The sequence below is a fragment of the Pseudophryne corroboree genome, chromosome 9 (assembly GCF_028390025.1).
Source record: "Pseudophryne corroboree isolate aPseCor3 chromosome 9, aPseCor3.hap2, whole genome shotgun sequence".
NCBI classification, from domain to species: domain Eukaryota; kingdom Metazoa; phylum Chordata; class Amphibia; order Anura; family Myobatrachidae; genus Pseudophryne; species Pseudophryne corroboree.
The window spans coordinates 10,139,418-10,161,516 of record NC_086452.1 but is presented as its reverse complement, the minus strand read 5'-3'; the positions used below and the strand labels follow the sequence as shown (position 1 = coordinate 10,161,516).

General features: G+C 50.3%; 1 protein-coding gene across 3 annotated transcripts in view; it reads left to right on the top strand.

The window, feature by feature from the left end:
- DNAI3 (dynein axonemal intermediate chain 3) overlaps nt 1-22,099 on the top strand; it is a 400,488-nt gene that overhangs the window by 76,022 nt on the left and 302,367 nt on the right. Inside the window, exons 2-5 of one of the 3 annotated variants that reach the window (XM_063938943.1) lie at nt 4,470-4,618; nt 7,951-8,046; nt 9,122-9,229; nt 9,988-10,026. In XM_063938943.1, coding sequence (XP_063795013.1) covers nt 7,953-8,046; nt 9,122-9,229; nt 9,988-10,026 — 241 coding nt within the window. In that variant the 5' untranslated portion in view covers nt 4,470-4,618; nt 7,951-7,952. The remainder of the gene's footprint in view (nt 1-4,469; nt 4,619-7,950; nt 8,047-9,121; nt 9,230-9,987; nt 10,027-22,099) is intronic. The other 2 variants (XM_063938944.1, XM_063938942.1) reach the window with 2 other exon arrangements.

The following is a 22,099-nucleotide window of genomic DNA, read 5'->3' as shown; positions in this document are numbered from 1 at the left end:
TGTCTCTCCTGTGGTGGTTACAGAGTGCTCATCTTCTAGAGGGCCGCAGATTCGGCATTCAGGATTGGATGCTGGTGACCACGGAGGCCAACCTGAGAGGCTGGGGAGCAGTCACACAGGGAAAACATTTCCAGGGAGTGTGATCAAGTCTGGAGACTTTTCTCCACATAAATATACTGGAGCTAAGGGCAATTTATGATGCTCTAAGCTTAGCAAGACCTCTGCTTCAAGGTCAGCCGGTATTGATCCAGTGGGACAACATCACGGCAGTCGCCCACGTAAACAGACAGGGCGGCACAAGAAGCAGGAGGGCAATGGCAAAAACTGCAAGGATTTTTCGCTGGGCGGAAAATCATGTGATAGCACTGTCAGCAGTGTTCATTCCGGGAGTGGACAACTGGGAAGTAGACTTCCTCAGCAGGCACGACCTCCACCCGGGAGAGTGGGGACTTCATCGGGAAGTTTTCCACATGATTGTGAACCGTTGGGAAAGACCAAAGGTGTACATGATGGCGTCCAGCCTGAACAAAAAACTGGACAGGTATTGCGCCAGGTCAAGAGACTTTCAGGCAATAGCTGTGGACGTTCTGGTAACACCGTGGGCGTACCAGTCGGTGTATGTGTTTCCTCCTCTGCTTCTCATACCCAAGGTATTGAGAATTATAAGACGTAGAGGAGTAAGAACTGTACTCGTGGCTCCGGATTGGCCAAGAAGGACTTGGTACCCGGAACTTCAAGAGATACTCACAGAGGACTCATGACCTCTGCCGCTAAGAAGGGACTTGCTTCAGCACGTACCATGTCTGTTCCAAGACTTACCGCGGCTGCGTTTGACGGTATGGCGGTTGAACGCCGGATCCTAAGGGAAAAAGGCATTCCGGAAGAGGTCTTTCCTACCATGGTCAAAGCCAGGAAGGACGTGACCGCACAACATTATCACCACATGTGGCGAAAATATGTTGCGTGGTGTGAGGCCAGGAAGGCTCCACGAAGAAATTTCAACTCGGTCGATTCCTGCATTTCCTGAAAACAGGAGTGTCTATGGGCCTCAGATTGGGGTCCATTAAGGTTCAAATTTCGGCCCTGTCGATTTTCTTCCAGAAAAAATTGGCTTCAGTTCCTAAAGTCCAGAAGTTTGTCAAGGGAGTACTGCATATACAACCCCCTTTTGTGCCTCCAGTGGCACTGTGGGATCTCAACGTAGTGCTGGGATTCCTCAAATCACATTGGTTTAAACCGCTCAAATCTGTGGATTTGAAATATCTCACATGGAAAGTGACCATGATGTTGGCCCTGGCCTCGGCCAGGCGAGTGTCAGAATTGGCGGCTTTGTCTCACAAAAGCCCATATCTGATTGTCCATTCGGACAGGGCAGAGCTGCGGACTCGTCCCCAGTTTCTCCCTAAGGTGGTCTCAGCGTTTCACCTGAACCAGCTTCTTGTGGTACCTGCGGCTACTAGGGACTTGGAGGACTCCAAGTTGCTAGATGTTGTCAGGGCCCTGAAAATATCGGTTTCCAGGACGGCTGGAGTCAGGAAAACTGACTTGCTGTTATCCTGTATGCACCCAACAAACTGGGTGCTCTTGCTTCTAAGCAGACGATTGCTAGTTGGATGTGTAGTACAATTCAGCTTGCACATTATGTGGCAGGCCTGCCACAGCCAAAATATGTAAATGCCCATTCCACAAGGAAGGTGGGCTCATCCTGGGCGGCTGCCCGAGGGGTCTCGGCATTACAACTCTGCCGAGCAACTACGTGGTCGGGGGGAGAACACGTTTGTAAAATTCTACAAATTTGATACCCTGGCTAAAGAGGACCTGGAGTTCTCTCATTCGGTGCTGCAGAGTCATCCGCACTCTCCCGCCCGTTTGGGAGCTTTGGTATAATCCCCATGGTCCTGACGGAGTCCCCAGCATCCACTAGGACGTTAGAGAAAATAAGATTTTACTTACCGATAAATCTATTTCTCGTAGTCCGTAGTGGATGCTGGGCGCCCATCCCAAGTGCGGATTGTCTGCAATACTTGTACATAGTTATTGTTACAAAAAAATCGGGTTGTTATTGTTGTGAGCCGTCTGTTCAGAGGCTCCTACGTTGTCATACTGTTAACTGGGTTCAGATCACAAGTTGTACGGTGTGATTGGTGTGGCTGGTATGAGTCTTACCCGGGATTCAAAATCCTTCCTTATTGTTTACGCTCGTCCGGGCACAGTATCCTAACTGAGGCTTGGAGGAGGGTCATAGGGGGAGGAGCCAGTGCACACCACCTGATCCTAAAGCTTTATTTTTGTGCCCTGTCTCCTGCGGAGCCGCTAATCCCCATGGTCCTGACGGAGTCCCCAGCATCCACTACGGACTACGAGAAATAGATTTATCGGTAAGTAAAATCTTATTTATTATTATTATTATTATTAATATTTTGTTTATTAATTAGAGACTTGTTCTCATTAATAATACACTGGTTATCAGTTTCTGTTTTATCGCTTGCTCTTTCTTGGCATTAATTGATCATTGGGGACGGGCACTGCCCGGTTGATCAGCCGCTGTTCTCATTATGTTTGGTATAGCTTCTGTCATTCGGGACGGGCACTGCCCGGTTGATCAGCCGCTGTTCTCATTATGTTTGGTATAGCTTCTGTCATTCGGGACGGGCACTGCCCGGTTGATCAGCCGCTGTTCTCATTATGTTTGGTATAGCTTCTGTCATTGGGGACGGGCACTGCCCGGTTGATCAGCCGCTGTTCTCGTTATGTTTGGTATAGCTTCTGTCATTGGGGACGGGCACTGCCCGGTTGATCAGCCGCTGTTCTCGTTATGTTTGGTATAGCTTCTGTCATTGGGGACGGGCACTGCCCGGTTTATCAGCCGCTGTTCTCGTTATGTTTGGTATAGCTTCTATCATTGGGGACGGGCACTGCCCGGTTGATCAGCCGCTGTTCTCATTATGTTTGGTATAGCTTCTGTCATTGGGGACGGGCACTGCCCCGTTGATCAGCCGCTGTTCTCATTATGTTTGGTATAGCTTCTGTCATTGGGGACGGGCACTGCCCGGTTGATCAGCCGCTGTTCTCATTATGTTTGATATAGCTTCTATCATTGGGGACGGGCACTGCCCGGTTGATCAGCCGCTGTTCTCATTATGTTTGGTATAGCTTCTGTCATTGGGGACGGGCACTGCCCCGTTGATCAGCCGCTGTACTCGTTATGTTTGGTATAGCTTCTGTCATTGGGGACGGGCACTGCCCGGTTGATCATCCGCTGTTCTCGTTATGTTTGGTATAGCTTCTGTCATTGGGGACGGGCACTGCCCGGTTGATCAGCCGCTGTTCTCATTATGTTTGGTGTAGCTTCTGTCATTGGGGACGGGCACTGCCCGGTTGATCAGCCGCTGTTCTCATTATGTTTGGTGTAGCTTCTGTCATTGGGGACGGGCACTGCCCGGTTGATCAGCCGCTGTTCTCATTATGTTTGGTATAGCTTCTATCATTGGGGACGGGCACTGCCCGGTTGATCAGCGGCTGTTCTCATTATGTTTGGTATAGCTTCTGTCATTGGGGACAGGCACTGCCCGGTTGATCAGCCGCTGTTCTCATTATGTTTGGTATAGCTTCTGTCATTGGGGACGGGCACTGCCCGGTTGATCAGCCGCTGTTCTCATTATGTTTGGTATAGCTTCTGTCATTGGGGACGGGCACTGCCCGGTTGATCAGCCGCTGTACTCGTTATGTTTGGTATAGCTTCTGTCATTGGGGACGGGCACTGCCCGGTTGATCAGCGGCTGTTCTCATTATGTTTGGTATAGCTTCTGTCATTGGGGACGGGCCCTGCCCGGTTGATCAGCGGCTGTTCTCATTATGTTTGGTATAGCTTCTGTCATTTGGGACGGGCACTGCCCGGTTGATCAGCCGCTGTTCTCATTATGTTTGGTATAGCTTCTGTCATTGGGGACGGGCACTGCCCGGTTGATCAGCCGCTGGTCTCATTATGTTTGGTATAGCTTCTCTGTTGTGTGATTGATAAAGGTGAGATATACGGCCCCTGTGTGTGGAATCACATGCAGTGCCTCTGCTGTGCTGCCTCTTGTCAAGCGAGGTGTATAATTGTGTGTATTCTCATTCTGGCCACATGATGGAGCTCTAGAAGCAGGTAATCATCACCTGTTATTTATTAGGCCCCGAGATGAGTCCAGCATTCCTCAGCCAGCGTCCCCAGGCGCCTCATCGTTCAGCCGTCACAATGTAACCACAAACAGCGGACACATTCACAATGTTTATTAGAAGTTTATTATTACCTGATTGTGAGATTTATCACGTGTACCTATTGCACATGCGGCATCCTCATTTTGGAGCATCCCCCTATACCTCCCCCCCCCCACCCCCACCCCTCGTATGTCAGTAGATCTGATTCTGATCATATATAAACAATGGCTTCCTGTATGTATGAGAAATGTCACTTTCATTCCTGATAGGTCGCCATGGGTTACTGCACTGGCACATTACATACAATCTACTGTATACTGTATGAGAGTTAGTGTATCCCGAGGTATCTGTAGAACTTACATGAAGATATAAAAGACAAAATGAGATGATGTCCCTGGCTGCGGTGTGCTTTGTCCATGTAAGATATGTTATGTGTGAGATGATGTGTCCCTGGCTGCGGTGTGCTTTGTCCATGTAAGATATGTTCTGTGTGAGATGATGTCCCTGGCTGCGGTGTACTTTGTCCATGTAAGATATGTTCTGTGTGAGATGATGTCCCTGGCTGCGGTGTGCTTTGTCCATGTAAGATATGTTCTGTGTGAGATGGTGTCCCTGGCTGCGGTGTGCTTTGTCCATGTAAGATATGTTCTGTGTGAGATGATGTCCCTGGCTGCGGTGTGCTTTGTCCATGTAAGATATGTTCTGTGTGAGATGGTGTCCCTGGCTGCGGTGTGCTATGTCCATGTAAGATATGTTCTGTGTGAGATGGTGTCCCTGGCTGCGGTGTGCTTTGTCCATGTAATATATGTTCTGTGTGAGATGGTGTCGCTGGCTGCGGTGTGCTTTGTCCATGTAAGATATGTTCTGTGTGAGATGGTGTCGCTGGCTGCGGTGTGCTTTGTCCATGTAAAATATGTTCTGTGTGAGATGGTGTCGCTGGCTGCGGTGTGCTTTGTCCATGTAAGATATGTTCTGTGTGTGATGGTGTCCCTGGCTGCGGTGTGATTTGTCCATGTAAGATATGTTTTGTGTGAGATGATGTCCCTGGCTGCGGTGTGCTTTGTCCATGTAAGATATGTTCTGTGTGAGATGATGTCCCTGGCTGCGGTGTGCTTTGTCCATGTAAGATATGTTCTGTGTGAGATGATGTTCCTGGCTGCGGTGTGCTTTGTCCATGTAAGATATGTTCTGTGTGAGATGATGTCCCTGGCTGCGGTGTGCTTTGTCCATGTAAGATATGTTCTGTGTGAGATGGTGTCCCTGGCTGCGGTGTGCTTTGTCCATGTAAGATATGTTCTGTGTGAGATGGTGTCCCTGGCTGCGGTGTGCTTTGTCCATGTAATATATGTTCTGTGTGAGATGGTGTCCCTGGCTGCGGTGTGCTTTGTCCATGTAAGATATGTTCTGTGTGAGATGGTGTCCCTGGCTGCGGTGTGCTTTGTCCATGTAAGATATGTTCTGTGTGAGATGATGTCCCTGGCTGCGGTGTGCTTTGTCCATGTAAGATATGTTCTGTGTGTGATGGTGTCCCTGGCTGCGGTGTGCTTTGTCCATGTAAGATATGTTCTGTGTGTGATGGTGTCCCTGGCTGCGGTGTGATTTGTCCATGTAAGATATGTTTTGTGTGAGATGATGTCCCTGGCTGCGGTGTGCTTTGTCCATGTAAGATATGTTCTGTGTGAGATGATGTCCCTGGCTGCGGTGTGCTTTGTCCATGTAAGATATGTTCTGTGTGAGATGATGTTCCTGGCTGCGGTGTGCTTTGTCCATGTAAGATATGTTCTGTGTGAGATGATGTCCCTGGCTGCGGTGTGCTTTGTCCATGTAAGATATGTTCTGTGTGAGATGATGTCCCTGGCTGCGGTGTGCTTTGTCCATGTAAGATATGTTCTGTGTGAGATGATGTCCCTGGCTGCGGTGTGCTTTGTCCATGTAAGATATGTTCTGTGTGAGATGGTGTCCCTGGCTGCGGTGTGCTTTGTCCATGTAAGATATGTTCTGTGTGAGATGATGTCCCTGGCTGCGGTGTGCTTTGTCCATGTAAGATATGTTCTGTGTGAGATGGTGTCCCTGGCTGCGGTGTGCTATGTCCATGTAAGATATGTTCTGTGTGAGATGGTGTCCCTGGCTGCGGTGTGCTTTGTCCATGTAATATATGTTCTGTGTGAGATGGTGTCGCTGGCTGCGGTGTGCTTTGTCCATGTAAGATATGTTCTGTGTGAGATGGTGTCGCTGGCTGCGGTGTGCTTTGTCCATGTAAAATATGTTCTGTGTGAGATGGTGTCGCTGGCTGCGGTGTGCTTTGTCCATGTAAGATATGTTCTGTGTGTGATGGTGTCCCTGGCTGCGGTGTGATTTGTCCATGTAAGATATGTTTTGTGTGAGATGATGTCCCTGGCTGCGGTGTGCTTTGTCCATGTAAGATATGTTCTGTGTGAGATGATGTCCCTGGCTGCGGTGTGCTTTGTCCATGTAAGATATGTTCTGTGTGAGATGATGTTCCTGGCTGCGGTGTGCTTTGTCCATGTAAGATATGTTCTGTGTGAGATGATGTCCCTGGCTGCGGTGTGCTTTGTCCATGTAAGATATGTTCTGTGTGAGATGGTGTCCCTGGCTGCGGTGTGCTTTGTCCATGTAAGATATGTTCTGTGTGAGATGGTGTCCCTGGCTGCGGTGTGCTTTGTCCATGTAAGATATGTTCTGTGTGAGATGATGTCCCTGGCTGCGGTGTGCTTTGTCCATGTAATATATGTTCTGTGTGAGATGGTGTCCCTGGCTGCGGTGTGCTTTGTCCATGTAAGATATGTTCTGTGTGAGATGATGTCCCTGGCTGCGGTGTGCTTTGTCCATGTAAGATATGTTCTGTGTGAGATGGTGTCCCTGGCTGCGGTGTGCTTTGTCCATGTAAGATATGTTCTGTGTGAGATGATGTCCCTGGCTGCGGTGTGCTTTGTCCATGTAAGATATGTTCTGTGTGTGATGGTGTCCCTGGCTGCGGTGTGCTTTGTCCATGTAAGATATGTTCTGTGTGAGATGGTGTCCCTGGCTGTGGTGTGCTTTGTCCATGTAAGATATGTTCTGTGTGAGATGGTGTCCCTGGCTGTGGTGTGCTTTGTCCATGTAAGATATGTTCTGTGTGAGATGATGTCCCTGGCTGCGGTGTGCTTTGTCCATGTAAGATATGTTCTGTGTGAGATGGTGTCCCTGGCTGCGGTGTGCTTTGTCCATGTAAGATATGTTCTGTGTGAGATGATGTCCCTGGCTGCGGTGTGCTTTGTCCATGTAAGATATGTTCTGTGTGAGATGGTGTCCCTGGCTGCGGTATGCTTTGTCCATGTAAGATATGTTCTGTGTGAGATGGTGTCCATGGCTGCGGTGTGCTTTGTCCATGTAAGATATGTTCTGTGTGAGATGGTGTCCCTGGCTGCGGTGTGCTTTGTCCATGTAAGATATGTTCTGTGTGAGATGATGTCCCTGGCTGCGGTGTGCTTTGTCCATGTAATATATGTTCTGTGTGAGATGGTGTCCCTGGCTGCGGTGTGCTTTGTCCATGTAAGATATGTTCTGTGTGAGATGATGTCCCTGGCTGCGGTGTGCTTTGTCCATGTAAGATATGTTCTGTGTAAGATGTGTCCCTGGCTGCGGTGTGCTTTGTCCATGTAAGATATGTTCTGTGTGAGATGATGCGTTGTACTTGTGATGTCACTTATCGCTTCATGTTCTTCCATCACCTGTGCTTTTATTTTCCAGCAATGTCCGCCCGGGACTCATCTGGGTCCCCCTCCCGGAGATCAAGTAGTAAAGAGAAGAAAACAGGGAGTGCAAAGGGAAAAGAGAAGGACTCAGGTAACGCTCATTACGCTGCTACCCAGATGTAACACAAGGTTACGTGTGGGACACACAGTAAATTAAAGCAAATCATTGCTGCATTGTCATGTATAGAGGTGCTGGGTGCACTGGTTGCCTGTACCCGTGGCTGGCACAGCTGCCAGAGAACCTTAGCGGCACTGACAGAGGGGTGATCATGCTGCGGCTGGCAAGAGCACCGGTGACCAAAACCGGTCAGCTTGCTCGTGTCTAAGGTGCGGCCTGCCACACTGCAGAGAGATAGAGAGGACACCAGGAGCATATGTACCCTAGGCCTGTGATATGTGCAAGGGGAGTGAGGTGAGGAGCTATAAATCTGGTGGGTGCAAAGTGGAAGCGTCCCACGTGGTCACGCCGCTCAGGAGAGGATATGAGCCGGGCTGCGGCACGGTGAGCTCAATGGTGCACAGAGTACAGGGAATGCACTACCCAGCAGTGGAGGAAGGTGATAGGGGCAGATGAACCATCCTCCACCATGTTCTCACCAATCAGAATAGTGCTTGTGTGGCACCAACCTACACTAACTGGCTTCTGGTTCTGTGATGGCGTGGGACACATTTTCCTATAGTTTGTCTCCAGTCATTTCCAGATAACATTATCAGTGCTCATCTTCTCTGTCCTTTCCCTATGGGTGGAATGTCTTCCAGAATTACAGTGTGGCTACCCAGTGGCTTGCTGAACAGGACACTGATATATGTCTCTGCCTTCTCCGTCTCCAAATCTGAACTCAGATCAGCATTTATGGGGCTTTGGAATCATTCCCGGGAGAGCGTTTCCCAATATCATCAGCCCAGACATTGGTGGGCTCGACGCCTCGGCACATGTAGGCCACATTGTCCGCACGGGGTGACCCAGCACCCAATTGTGTGGCCACGTTGGTGTTTTCACTACAGTTACATATTTCCAGGCTATAAAAAGCAGCATGAACAGCTCACATGGTGCACAATCATCCCTGTCATTATTGTGTCCTCATTGTGCCTTTAGCCGCTGTCAGTGCATTGTGTAACGGGTCAGTTACTCTGTGTATCCTCATCTCCTGTGTTGTGTATTGCAGCAGCGTCCGCACAGGACTCCTCCAGGTCTCCCTCCCGGGGATCTTCACGGAGATCAAAGAGCAAGGACAAGAAATCTGGGAGCGCAAAGAGAAAAGCCAAGGACTCCAGTAAGTGTCATTATCCTGCTCTGATTCCTGTGTCCATTGTCCAGAGCAGTACTGGCACATTCCATCAGCATCCTTTACTCCTGCACGGTTCTTACTCCTGCACAGTCCTCACTAGTGCTGTCTAGTCACCACATGGGTAATGGGCCAGTGTGAGAGCCTGATTTTCTCCCACCGTGTGTATGGAGGTCTCTGTGTGCCCGCAGCTGTATCTGCTTCCCATAGTGATACAGCAGGGAGCTATTATAATAATGGGTCTGGTGGCAGATTTCCCACATGTGCTACAGCCCTACGTTCACTGGCCGGTAGATTCTTGGGGGCCTAATTATCATATAATCCTGCCCTTAAAATATCTGAAACTGTCTGTCTGTGTCTGTCTGCGTCTGTCTCTCTCTGTCTGTCTCTGTCCGTCCATCCATCATCCACATTAGGGTCAGTTTTACAATCAAGATTTGCAGAGTACCAAGATAAACTATACAAATATAACCTCATACAAGTAAATAATATTACTAAGGAAAAAAGATAAGCTTTCTGTATTGTGCTCATGTCCGTAATGCTGTAAGAACAAAGATGTACATTCAGCCGGTAAGGACATAGGCCCCAGGGTGCAGGGGGACCGGGCGGGCGTTCCTGCAGAAGCCCAGACAGTGATAGCCGGGGGGGGTCCTTCCTCCAGAGATGACAATCTTGTTACTTCTATAATCTACTGATAATTGTCTCTTTATGCTAAGCCCTGACTGATGTTCTCTCCTCATCTCTAGCTAGGAAGCATGAAGAGTCTCCAGCATCGGCCGTCTCAGGCAAGTTACTGTGCGCTTGTAGGTGCTGGCGTTATACCGGGGGGGCTGTAGTGAGCACCGGGTAGAGCGGAGACCGGGTCTCACAGGGAAAGGCTGCTAAAGTCATTGCAATCTGTGGAAATAATTTGTCGGAATTCCTAGAGACCTATCTGATTTCTAGCGTTCCGTGTATTGTCTCGGTTTGTATACGTGTGCGATTAGCAGCGACGCTAGGGAAGAGTGCCTCACAACTCAGCGACCGAGGGTCCTGTCCTGACCCATAGGGGCGTATTCAATTATCGGCGCTGCCCGATTCATTTTGCTGTGGGAACCCCGGACGCTAATTATTAGGAACAGGATTCTCGCAACTTCAGTAGCTGTGAGAACAAATTCATGTTAAAATGGAGAGTCTGTATTATAACTCGCAGGAAAACCCATTAGGTCCGCAGTTTATGCAGGTTCAGTAGGTCAGTGTTCGTTAACCGATTACCGTGTGGAGAAAAGGCAGTTTAATTGAATACCTATTCCCCGCATGGCACGATCAATGGCCTGCTGGGTAAATCCGTAAGCTAATTGAATATGCCCCTTAGTGTTGGAACTATGTAGACTTGTAGGTTTGATGCAGAGCCGAACGCATAATTACACCAACATCTATGATTATAAGATTGGTTTTTGATGTAAATTAGGTCATCACACATGTTTGCATGATGACATAATTACAGCTTTGACATGTGCACGTGTTCACATTCTACACACTGGGGGTCATTCCGAGTTGTTCGCTCGCAAGTGAATTTTAGCAGATTTGCTCATGCTAAGCCGCCGCCTACTGGGAGTGAATCTTAGCATCTTAAAATTGCGAACGATGTATTCGCAATATTGCGATTACACACCTCGTAGCAGTTTCTGAGTAGCTTCAGACTTACTCGGCATCTGCGATCATTTCACTGCTTGTCGTTCCTGGTTTGACGTCACAAACACACCCAGCGTTCGCCCAGACACTCCCCCGTTTCTCCAGCCACTCCTGCGTTTTTTCCGGAAACGGTAGCGTTTTTTCCCACACGCCCATAAAACGGCCTGTTTCCGCCCAGTAACACCCATTTCCTGTCAATCACATTACGATCGCCAGAACGATGAAAATGCCGTGAGTAAAATTCCGAAGTGCATAGCAAATTTACTTGGCGCAGTCGCAGTGCGGACATTGCGCATTAAGCGGAAAATCGCTGCGATGCGAAGATTTTTACCGAGCGAACAACTCGGAATGACCCCCACTGCACGTTGGGAGGAACGGGGAATAGAGGGAGTGGAATGGTAAGTATAACCGGTCAGGAGGGACGAGGAAGAGAGGGGACGGGGGTGGTAAGTCTAACAGGTTGGGAGGGACGAAGAAGATTAGGGACAGGGGTGGTAAGTATAACAGGTTAGGAGAGACAGGGAAGAGAGGAAACTGGGTGGTAAGTATAACAGGTCAGGAGAGACAGGGAAGAGAGGAGGCGGGGTGGTAAGTATAGCAGGTTAGGAGAGACAGGGAAGAGAGGAGGCGGGGTGGTAAGTATAACAGGTCAGGAGAGACAGGGAAGAGAGGAGGCGGGTTGGTAAGTATAACAGGTCAGGAGAGACAGAGAAGAGAGGAGGCGGGGTGGTAAGTATAACAGGTCAGGAGAGACAGGGAAGAGAGGAGGCGGGGTGGTAAGTATAACAGGTCAGGAGAGACAGGGAAGAGAGGAGGCGGGGTGGTAAGTATAACAGGTCAGGAGAGAGGGAAGAGAGGAGGCGGGGTGGTAAGTATAGCAGGTCAGGAGAGACAGGGAAGAGAGGATGCGGGGTGGTAAGTATAGCAGGTTAGGAGAGACAGGGAAGAGAGGAGGCGGGGTGGTAAGTATAACAGGTCAGGAGAGACAGGGAAGAGAGGAGGCGGGGTGGTAAGTATAGCAGGTCAGGAGAGACAGGGAAGAGAGGAGGCAGGGTGGTAAGTATAACAGGTCAGGAGAGACAGGGAAGAGAGGAGGCGGGGTGGTAAGTATAACAGGTTAGGAGAGACAGGGAAGAGAGGAGGCGGGGTGGTAAGTATAACAGGTCAGGAGAGACAGGGAAGAGAGGAAACGGGGTGGTAAGTATAACAGGTTAGGAGAGACAGGGAAGAGAGGAGGCGGGGTGGTAAGTATAGCAGGTCAGGAGAGACAGGGAAGAGAGGAGGCGGGGTGGTAAGTATAACAGGTTGGGAGGGATGAGGAAGAGAGGGGATGGGGGTGGTAAGTATAGCAGGTTAGGAGAGACAGGGAAGAGAGGAGGCAGGGTGGTAAGTATAGCAAGTTGGAAGGGACGAGGAAGAGAGGGGATGAGGGTAGTAAGTATAACAGATCAGGAGGGACGAGGAAGAGAGGAGGCGGGGTGGTAAGTATAACCGGTCGGGAGGGATGAGGAAGAGAGGGGAAGGGGGTGGTAAGTATAACAGGTCGGGAGGGACGAGGAAGAGAGGGGATGAGGGTAGTAAGTATAACAGGTCGGGAGGGATGAGGAAGAGAGGGGATGGGGGTAGTAAATATAACAGGTCAGGAGGGACGAGGAAGAGAGGAGGCGGGGTGGTAAGTATAGCAGGTTGAGAGGGATGAGAAAGAGAGGGGACGGGGGTGGTAAGTATAATAGGTCAGGAGGGGTAGGGGACCGGGCAGTTGCGTATATATGCCTAAGAAGTAGTTGGAGAGTGGTGGCGCTACCCAACTAGATACCCCTAATTTACTGAAATTGGTGTATGTCAGTAAACACAAATTCACTTCAAAGTGGAATTATACACACAGTCAGTAAAGCCAGTACTGTATCACCAGCATGAAGTGTCCGTGAAACAGCGTCCAGAGTGTGCACTTCCCCAGGGTAATGCTGGGCGGCTGCTTGTATTTAAGTTCAACGAGGCAAATCAATGGCTAATCTATAAATAGCCAAAATGACTTTCATCTATAGATAATAAAGGACAAGAGGTGCATGTCTTATCCTTTATCATCTCTACATACAGTATATATGCCCGTATACTGACTGTACACATCTGTGACCGCACCTTGCCCATCCGCTTGGTTCCATAGCTGTCATCACTATCAGTGGCCACTCGCTCAGCCTTATACATCTGAAAACACGCATAGCTCGCAGTTCTGCCAACACGCCCCTGACGCACACTCGCTGCTCTTACCCTATGTGGGAGCGCCCCATTTACACCTGGCTGTGTGAGAGTGTGTGTCAGAGTAGCGTTGTGTACACCTGGCTCCGGAGCTGGTGCAGCAGCTGTAAGTGGACATGTGTCAGAGTAGCGTTGTGTACACCTGGCTCCGGAGCTGGTGCAGCGGCTGTAAGTGGAGATGTGTCAGAGTAGCGTTGTGTACACCTGCTGGCTCCGGAGCTGGTGCAGCAGCTGTAAGTGGAGATGTGTCAGAGTAGCGTTGTGTACACCTGGCTCCGGAGCTGGTGCAGCGGCTGTAAGTGGAGATGTGTCAGAGTAGCGTTGTGTACACCTGGCTCCGGAGCTGGTGCAGCGGCTGTAAGTGGACATGTGTCAGAGTAGCGTTGTGTACACCTGGCTCCGGAGCTGGTGCAGCGGCTGTAAGTGGAGATGTGTCAGAGTAGCGTTGTGTACACCTGCTGGCTCCGGAGCTGGTGCAGCAGCTGTAAGTGGAGATGTGTCAGAGTAGCGTTGTGTACACCTGGCTCCGGAGCTGGCGCAGCAGCTGTAAGTGGAGATGTGTCAGAGTAGCGTTGTGTATACCTGGCTCCGGAGCTGGTGCAGCAGCTGTAAGTGGAGATGTGTCAGAGTAGCGTTGTGTACACCTGGCTCCGGAGCTGGTGCAGCAGCTGTAAGTGGAGATGTGTCAGAGTAGCGTTGTGTACACCTGGCTCCGGAGCTGGTGCAGCAGCTGTAAGTGGAGATGTGTCAGAGTAGCGTTGTGTACACCTGGCTCCGGAGCTGGTGCAGCGGCTGTAAGTGGAGATGTGTCAGAGTAGCGTTGTGTACACCTGGCTCCGGAGCTGGTGCAGCGGCTGTAAGTGGACATGTGTCAGAGTAGCGTTGTGTACACCTTTGCTCCGGAGCTGCTGCAGCGGCTGTAAGTGGAGATGTGTCAGAGTAGCGTTGTGTACACCTGGCTCCGGAGCTGGTGCAGCGGCTGTAAGTGGAGATGTGTCAGAGTAGCGTTGTGTACACCTGGCTCCGGAGCTGGTGCAGCGGCTGTAAGTGGAGATGTGTCAGAGTAGCGTTGTGTACACCTGGCTCCGGAGCTGCTGCAGCAGCTGTAAGTGGATATGTGTCAGAGTAGCGTTGTGTACACCTGGCTCCGGAGCTGCTGCAGCGGCTGTAAGTGGAGATGTGTCAGAGTAGCGTTGTGTACACCTGGCTCCAGAGCTGGTGCAGCGGCTGTAAGTGGAGATGTGTCAGAGTAGCGTTGTGTATACCTGGCTCCGGAGCTGGTGGTGCGGCTGTAAGTGGAGATGTGTCAGAGTAGCGTTGTGTACACCTGGTTCCGGAGCTGGTGCAGCAGCTGTAAGTGGAGATGTGTCAGAGTAGCGTTGTGTACACCTGGCTCCGGAGCTGGTGCAGCAGCTGTAAGTGGATATGTGTTAGAGTAGCGTTGTGTATACCTGGCTCCGGAGCTGGCGCAGCGGCTGTAAGTGGAGATGTGTCAGAGTAGCGTTGTGTATACCTGGCTCCGGAGCTGCTGCAGCAACTGTAAGTGGAGATGTGTCAAAGTAGCGTTGTGTACACCTGGCTCCGGAGCTGCTGCAGCGGCTGTAAGTGGAGATGTGTCAGAGTAGCGTTGTGTACACCTGGCTCCGGAGCTGCTGCAGCGGCTGTAAGTGGAGATGTGTCAGAGTAGCGTTGTGTACACCTGGCTCCGGAGCTGGCGCAGCGGCTGTAAGCGGAGATGTGTCAGAGTAGCGTTGTGTACACCTGGTTCCGGAGCTGGTGCAGCAGCTGTAAGTGGAGATGTGTCAGAGTAGCGTTGTGTACACCTGGCTCCGGAGCTGGTGCAGCGGCTGTAAGTGGAGATGTGTCAGAGTAGCGTTGTGTACACCTGGCTCCGGAGCTGGCGCAGCAGCTGTAAGTGGAGATGTGTCAGAGTAGCGTTGTGTACACTTGGCTCCGGAGCTGCTGCAGCGGCTGTAAGTGGAGATGTGTCAGAGTAGCGTTGTGTACACCTGGCTCCGGAGCTGGTGCAGCGGCTGTAAGTGGAGATGTGTCAGAGTAGCGTTGTGTACACCTGGCTTCGGAGCTGGCGCAGCGGCTGTAAGTGGAGATGTGTCAGAGTAGCGTTGTGTACACCTGGCTCCGGAGCTGCTGCAGCGGCTGTAAGTGGAGATGTGTCAGAGTAGCGTTTTGTACACCTGGCTCCGGAGCTGCTGCAGCGGCTGTAAGGGGAGATGTGTCAGAGTAGCGTTGTGTATACCTGGCTCCGGAGCTGGTGCAGCAGCTGTAAGTGGAGATGTGTCAGAGTAGCGTTGTGTACACCTGGCTCCGGAGCTGGGGCAGCAGCTGTAAGTGGAGATGTGTCAGAGTAGCGTTGTGTACACCTGGTTCCGGAGCTGGTGCAGCAGCTGTAAGTGGAGATGTCAGAGTAGTGTTACGTACACCTGGCTCCGGAGCTGGCGCAGCAGCTTTAAGAGATGTGTCAGAGTAGCGTTGTGTACACCTGGCTCCGGAGCTGGGGCAGCAGCTGTAAGTGGAGATGTGTCAGAGTAGCGTTGTGTACACCTGGCTCCGGAGCTGCTGCAGCGGCTGTAAGTGGAGATGTGTCAGAGTAGCGTTTTGTACACCTGGCTCCGGAGCTGCTGCAGCGGCTGTAAGGGGAGATGTGTCAGAGTAGCGTTGTGTATACCTGGCTCCGGAGCTGGTGCAGCAGCTGTAAGTGGAGATGTGTCAGAGTAGCGTTGTGTACACCTGGCTCCGGAGCTGGGGCAGCAGCTGTAAGTGGAGATGTGTCAGAGTAGCGTTGTGTACACCTGGTTCCGGAGCTGGTGCAGCAGCTGTAAGTGGAGATGTCAGAGTAGTGTTACGTACACCTGGCTCCGGAGCTGGTGCAGCAGCTGTAAGTGGAGATGTCAGAGTAGTGTTACGTACACCTGGCTCCGGAGCTGGTGCAGCAGCTGTAAGTGGAGATGTCAGAGTAGTGTTACGTACACCTAGTTCCGGAGCTGGTGCAGCAGCTGTAAGTGGAGATGTCAGAGTAGTGTTACGTACACCTGGCTCCGGAGCTGGTGCAGCAGCTGTAAGTGGAGATGTCAGAGTAGTGTTACGTACACCTGGCTCCGGAGCTGGTGCAGCAGCTGTAAGTGGAGATGTCAGAGTAGTGTTACGTACACCTAGTTCCGGAGCTGGTGCAGCAGCTGTAAGTGGAGATGTCAGAGTAGTGTTACGTACACCTGGCTCCGGAGCTGGTGCAGCAGCTGTAAGTGGAGATGTCAGAGTAGTGTTACGTACACCTGGCTCCGGAGCTGGTGCAGCAGCTGTAAGTGGAGATGTCAGAGTAGTGTTACGTACACCTAGTTCCGGAGCTGGTGCAGCAGCTGTAAGTGGAGATGTCAGAGTAGTGTTACGTACACCTGGCTCCGGAGCTGGTGCAGCAGCTGTAAGTGGAGATGTCAGAGTAGTGTTACGTACACCTGGCTCCGGAGCTGGTGCAGCAGCTGTAAGTGGAGATGTCAGAGTAGTGTTACGTACACCTGGCTCCGGAGCTGGTGCAGCAGCTGTAAGTGGAGATGTCAGAGTAGTGTTACGTACACCTAGTTCCGGAGCTGGTGCAGCAGCTGTAAGTGGAGATGTCAGAGTAGCGTTGTGTACACCTGGCTCCGGAGCTGGTGCAGCAGCTGTAAGTGGAGATGTGTCAGAGTAGCGTTACGTACACCTGGCTCCGGAGCTGGTGCAGCAGCTGTAAGTGGAGATGGCAGAGTAGTGTTACGTACACCTGGCTCCGGAGCTGGTGCAGCAGCTGTAAGTGGAGATGGCAGAGTAGTGTTACGTACACCTAGTTCCGGAGCTGGTGCAGCAGCTGTAAGTGGAGATGTCAGAGTAGTGTTACGTACACCTAGTTCCGGAGCTGGTGCAGCAGCTGTAAGTGGAGATGTCAGAGTAGTGTTACGTACACCTAGTTCCGGAGCTGGTGCAGCAGCTGTAAGTGGAGATGTCAGAGTAGTGTTACGTACACCTAGTTCCGGAGCTGGTGCAGCAGCTGTAAGTGGAGATGGCAGAGTAGTGTAACGTACACCTGGCTCCGGAGCTGGTGCAGCAGCTGTAAGTGGACATGGCAGAGTAGTGTTACGTACACCTGGCTCCGGAGCTAGTGCAGCAGCTGTAAGTGGACATGGCAGAGTAGTGTTACGTACACCTGGCTCCGGAGCTGGTGCAGCAGCTGTAAGTGGAGATGCGTCAGAGTAGTGTTACGTACACCTAGTTCCGGAGCTGGTGCAGCAGCTGTAAGTGGACATGGCAGAGTAGTGTTACGTACACCTGGCTCCGGAGCTGGTGCAGCAGCTGTAAGTGGACATGGCAGAGTAGTGTTACGTACACCTGGCTCCGGAGCTGGTGCAGCAGCTGTAAGTGGAGATGTCAGAGTAGTGTTACGTACACCTAGTTCCGGAGCTGGTGCAGCAGCTGTAAGTGGAGATGGCAGAGTAGTGTTACGTACACCTGGCTCCGGAGCTGGTGCAGCGGCTGTAAGTTATTTAGCGCTGATGTTTGTGCCTATGTTGGGGTAGTGATGGACGTGCCTGAAGGTATCATTACTCTGCTAATAATACAATTTCTCTATGTGCAATTCATATTATCTTCTAATTAGATGACATCATTAGACTATTGGGCGTCACGGCTGATGTTTCCAGTTATCACAGCCCACATGTCTTCGCTGCCCCTGCATACGTTTCCTGGGATGCAGATGATCTGTTCTAACCTTGTCATTCTGTATGAAGACTGTGACTGTCAGGGCAGGGGTGTGCGGAAACCCCGGTGCCGCCATGTGACATAGACCAGTGATCCCACCATAAGGTGGAGGGACAATACTTGAGGGGATTTTAGGAAGTTCTGTCCTGGAATATAGCGTGGAAGTGACGTTTGTAACTCTCATTCAGCATGGGTTGTTTGCAGCAGCTTTACAAATGACATCCATAGCAATGAAAACGCAGTGTGAGGCGTATACACATCTCCTTGCGGCATTTGTAATCACAGCACTCGGCTTACTCAGGCTTGCCATGGCCGGGCGGCTAACGAGGCCATGGTAACTGTGTCTCGCAATGCAGTCCTTGGCCTCACCACTCTCTGCCCCCCCTCTGAACAGATTGACCGGAAGAGACGTTTGCAATCCTGCGATGCGATTGCAGGACCCGTTCTGCGCAGGAGGGGTCCTGTGCCTGCACAGTTTTGCGATAATCTGGAAACTGTGCAGGGGATTGCTTATGCAATCCATCCTGAATAACCTCCACAGTGTCGACCTGGGTTCATGAAGTGTCGGGAGAGCCACACCCTATCATTGTGTGTGCAGGTTGTGCAGGGATGTCGGCATTGCAGTGGATAATTGGGCATTTGGATATTTTTCTAAATCATTTTGATACTGTTCCACATATAAGATAAAATGAGAATATTGTTACTATGGGATAAATGTGGTGAGATAACTGATACATGAGCAGAACAGAGAATATTCGTAAAACAACATTTTACACTTTGCGTTCAGTTTTTTTTAAAAATTTGTGTCCGTGGTGGACACTGGCAATATATTGCTGTACAGCGGAGTATGGCGCGGTTTGTGCCCCCTCCCCGTATAACCACATACCTGCCTGGTGCACACACAGCCCACAGGGGAGCGCAGAGAGGACCGGAGATACAAGAGCATAACGGGCAGTGTGCCCACTGTGCCCATTAGACTCAAAGGATTGAACGTAATTATGAAGTCCTATTTTCTTACTACTCCTTTGGGGGACGGTGGAAATGACTGGAGATGCCCCCAGTAGGCACGCACTGACCTGGAAGACTGAGCCTGGAGGTTTTGCAGGAATTGGCAGCCCAGCTGCAGGAGAAGCCTGACTGATGGTGGCAGTAATCCACCTAGCAATGGACTGCTCAGAAGTCGTCATCATAAAGGATCGCAGATCAGTAGTCTCGTCAACATCAACACTCAATGCCCCGATCACATGCAAAGAACGAAGGGACCTCTTTTTGTCCGTAGACCTCTTATGGGACTAGGCTGAGATCCCAATAGCCTGGTTGAGGTGAGAGCTACAAACGTCTTTACGCTGAGATGGCCATTAGGCTGAAAGATGGCCGATCTTGATAAGGAACGGAGACCCCAGTTCTGAAACACTCCAAGCTTAATAAATAGTAGAAATTCTCTTTTCCATGTGAGAAATGTTAAATTCCCCAACTCCAAAGACTCAGAGCATACTGTGGAGCGTTCAATACAAGATGAAGATCCTATGGAGCAATATGAGGCACATGCAACGGTTCCGGTATGAATGGTCGACCATGTTATGGTCGACAGTCATTAGGTTGACCACTATTGGTCGACATTGACATGGTCGACATGGACACATGGTCGACACATGAAAGGTCGACACATGAAAAAGTCAACATGAGTTTTTTAACTTTTTTTGGTGTCGTTTTTTGCGTAATGTGACTGGGAACCCCAATTAGTGCACCGCGTCCCCTCGCATGGCTCGCTTCGCTCGCCATGCTTCGGGCATGGTGGCTTCGCTTCGCTCGGCACAGATTACCGTTCCAATCGTAGTCCACGTGGATCGTAAAGTATGGAAAAGTTCCCCAAAAGAAAAAAAAGTTAAAAAACTCATGTCGACCTTTTCATGTGTCGACAATTTTCATGTGTCGACCATGTGTCCATGTCGACCATGTCAATGTCGACCAATAGTGGTCGACCTAATGACTGTCGACCATAACATGGTCGACAATCTGAACGGATACCACATGCAACACCCCCCTGCACAAAATAGTCTGGACTTTGGGTAAGTTAGTTTCGTTGGTAAGAAACCTGAAAGGGCTGAAATTTGACCTTTGCAGAATTAAGTCTCAGTACCTTCTGTAAGATATGCTGCAACCTAAAAGACAAAGAAAGCCACTCCTAGCTAAAGATGTCTGGTTTCCAGACGGTGTGGTAGGTTTTTCTGGAGACTGACCTCCTAGCCTTGTTTGAATCACCCGTTTGGACCTTCTGTCATGCTGAGCAACATGATCTATGTGGTCAGTCTGGGGCGAGTAAGATGACGCCTTCTTTTTTTAATTTTCTTTAGCATCCTCTGGAGAATTGCCACCGGGGACAAGTAAATGAGATGAATGTTCTATGTCCCTTCCATAGCATCTTAGGGCATAATTCAGACCTGATCGCTGGGCTGCGTTTTTTGCAGCCCTGAGATCAGATAGTCGCCGCCTACATGGGAGTGTATTTTCGCTGTGCAAGTGTGCGATTGCGTGTGTAGCAGAGCTGTACAGACTGATTTTGTGCCGTCTCTGCGCAGCCCAGGACTTACTCTTCCAGTGCGATAGAATCCTGCTGATTGGGGCCGGAGCTGAAGTCAGACACCCTCCCTCAAAACGCTTGAACCGCCTGCGTTTTTCTGGACACTCCCTGAAAACGGTCAGTTGCCACCCACAAATGGCCTCCTCCTGTCAATCTCCTGGATCATTCGCACCATCTCGTCGCTGACTGGCGCTGTCCGATGCGCCTGCGCATTGCGGTGTACGCGCAGTTCGGATCTGATCGCCCACTGTGCGAAAACACACAGCAGCAATCAGATCTGATTTAGGCCCTTGGATCCTTCGTCTTGACACGGTATTTCTACACCAGGATGCAATCAGCATTTGGCTGACCTAAGCTTTCTACCTGTGAAGAAAAACCTCTGGATGACCGTCCCCTGTTTACCTGGATATTCAACTGAGGTTCCCTGCTTTCATCAATCAAGAGTTTGTCTCACTCGCAGGGACAGACTAATTTAGTCATTTATATACAGTTATTTCTATAGCGCACACATATTCCGCAACGCTGTACAGAGAACATTTGGCTATTCGCATCAGTCCCTGCCCCAGGGGAGCTTACACTCTATATTCCCTATCTCATACACACGCAGTCACATTCACGCTAGGGTTCATTTTCTTTGGAGCCAATTAGCCTATCATTATATTTTTGGATTGTGGGAGGAAACCGGAGTACCCGGAGGAAACCCACACAAGTACGGGGAGAATATACAAACTCCACACAGTTAAGGCCATAGTGGGAATAGAAACCCATGACCTCAGTGATGTGAGGCAGTAATGCTAACCACTACACCATCCGTGCTGCCCATGACCTGCCTGAGCACACAATAAGTAGACTTGTTCCATTTTGCAATAACCTTAACCTCAATGAGCTGCTCATTGCCCATAATCTCAGCGATAAGGTAAAACAATACATTTAGTCAAAGATTGAAACACCTGGGGGGGGGATTTGCCAAGCCTAGGAGAGAGATAAAGTAGCAGCTTTATGATATGGGATAGGATATCACACGTTATGCAGGTGTAGCATTACCCCTGTGTAAATTACTTGTCTGACTGCATAGTATGAATTACAGGAATAATGAGACCACACCTCATTTTGCATGAAGACATCACAATGTACTGTAGATCGTTGTTTGGGCTTTATCACAGATCGGACCCACATCCCCTGTCAGCTCTCTGTCCATGGTGTATTCACACTGCATCTCTGGTACTCTGTGCACAGCCGGAATCTACACAGACATCACTAATCCCAGTGTGAGGAAGAACATGGAGCGGGTATTGTGCTTGTTTTTATCAATTGCCTGAGTCTGATTTGGGAATAAAGTAAGAAAGAGCAAGTAACTATAGTATGTACATGGGTACCAATGTTGCACTGCAGGGGGGAGGGGGGGAGTACATACATTTTGTGCATGTGGTGTAAATACTGGCTGCTTTTGTGTGTAGCCCACACATGCTGGGCAGCTTTATTCTCACACTGTGATTTACAGTAGATGACCGTCTGGCCACACCATTGTCAAATCTAAATCTCTCTGCACATGTTACTCCTGCCCCCCCCCCCCCCCCCCCCCCCCCCCCCCCGCAGTGCATCAT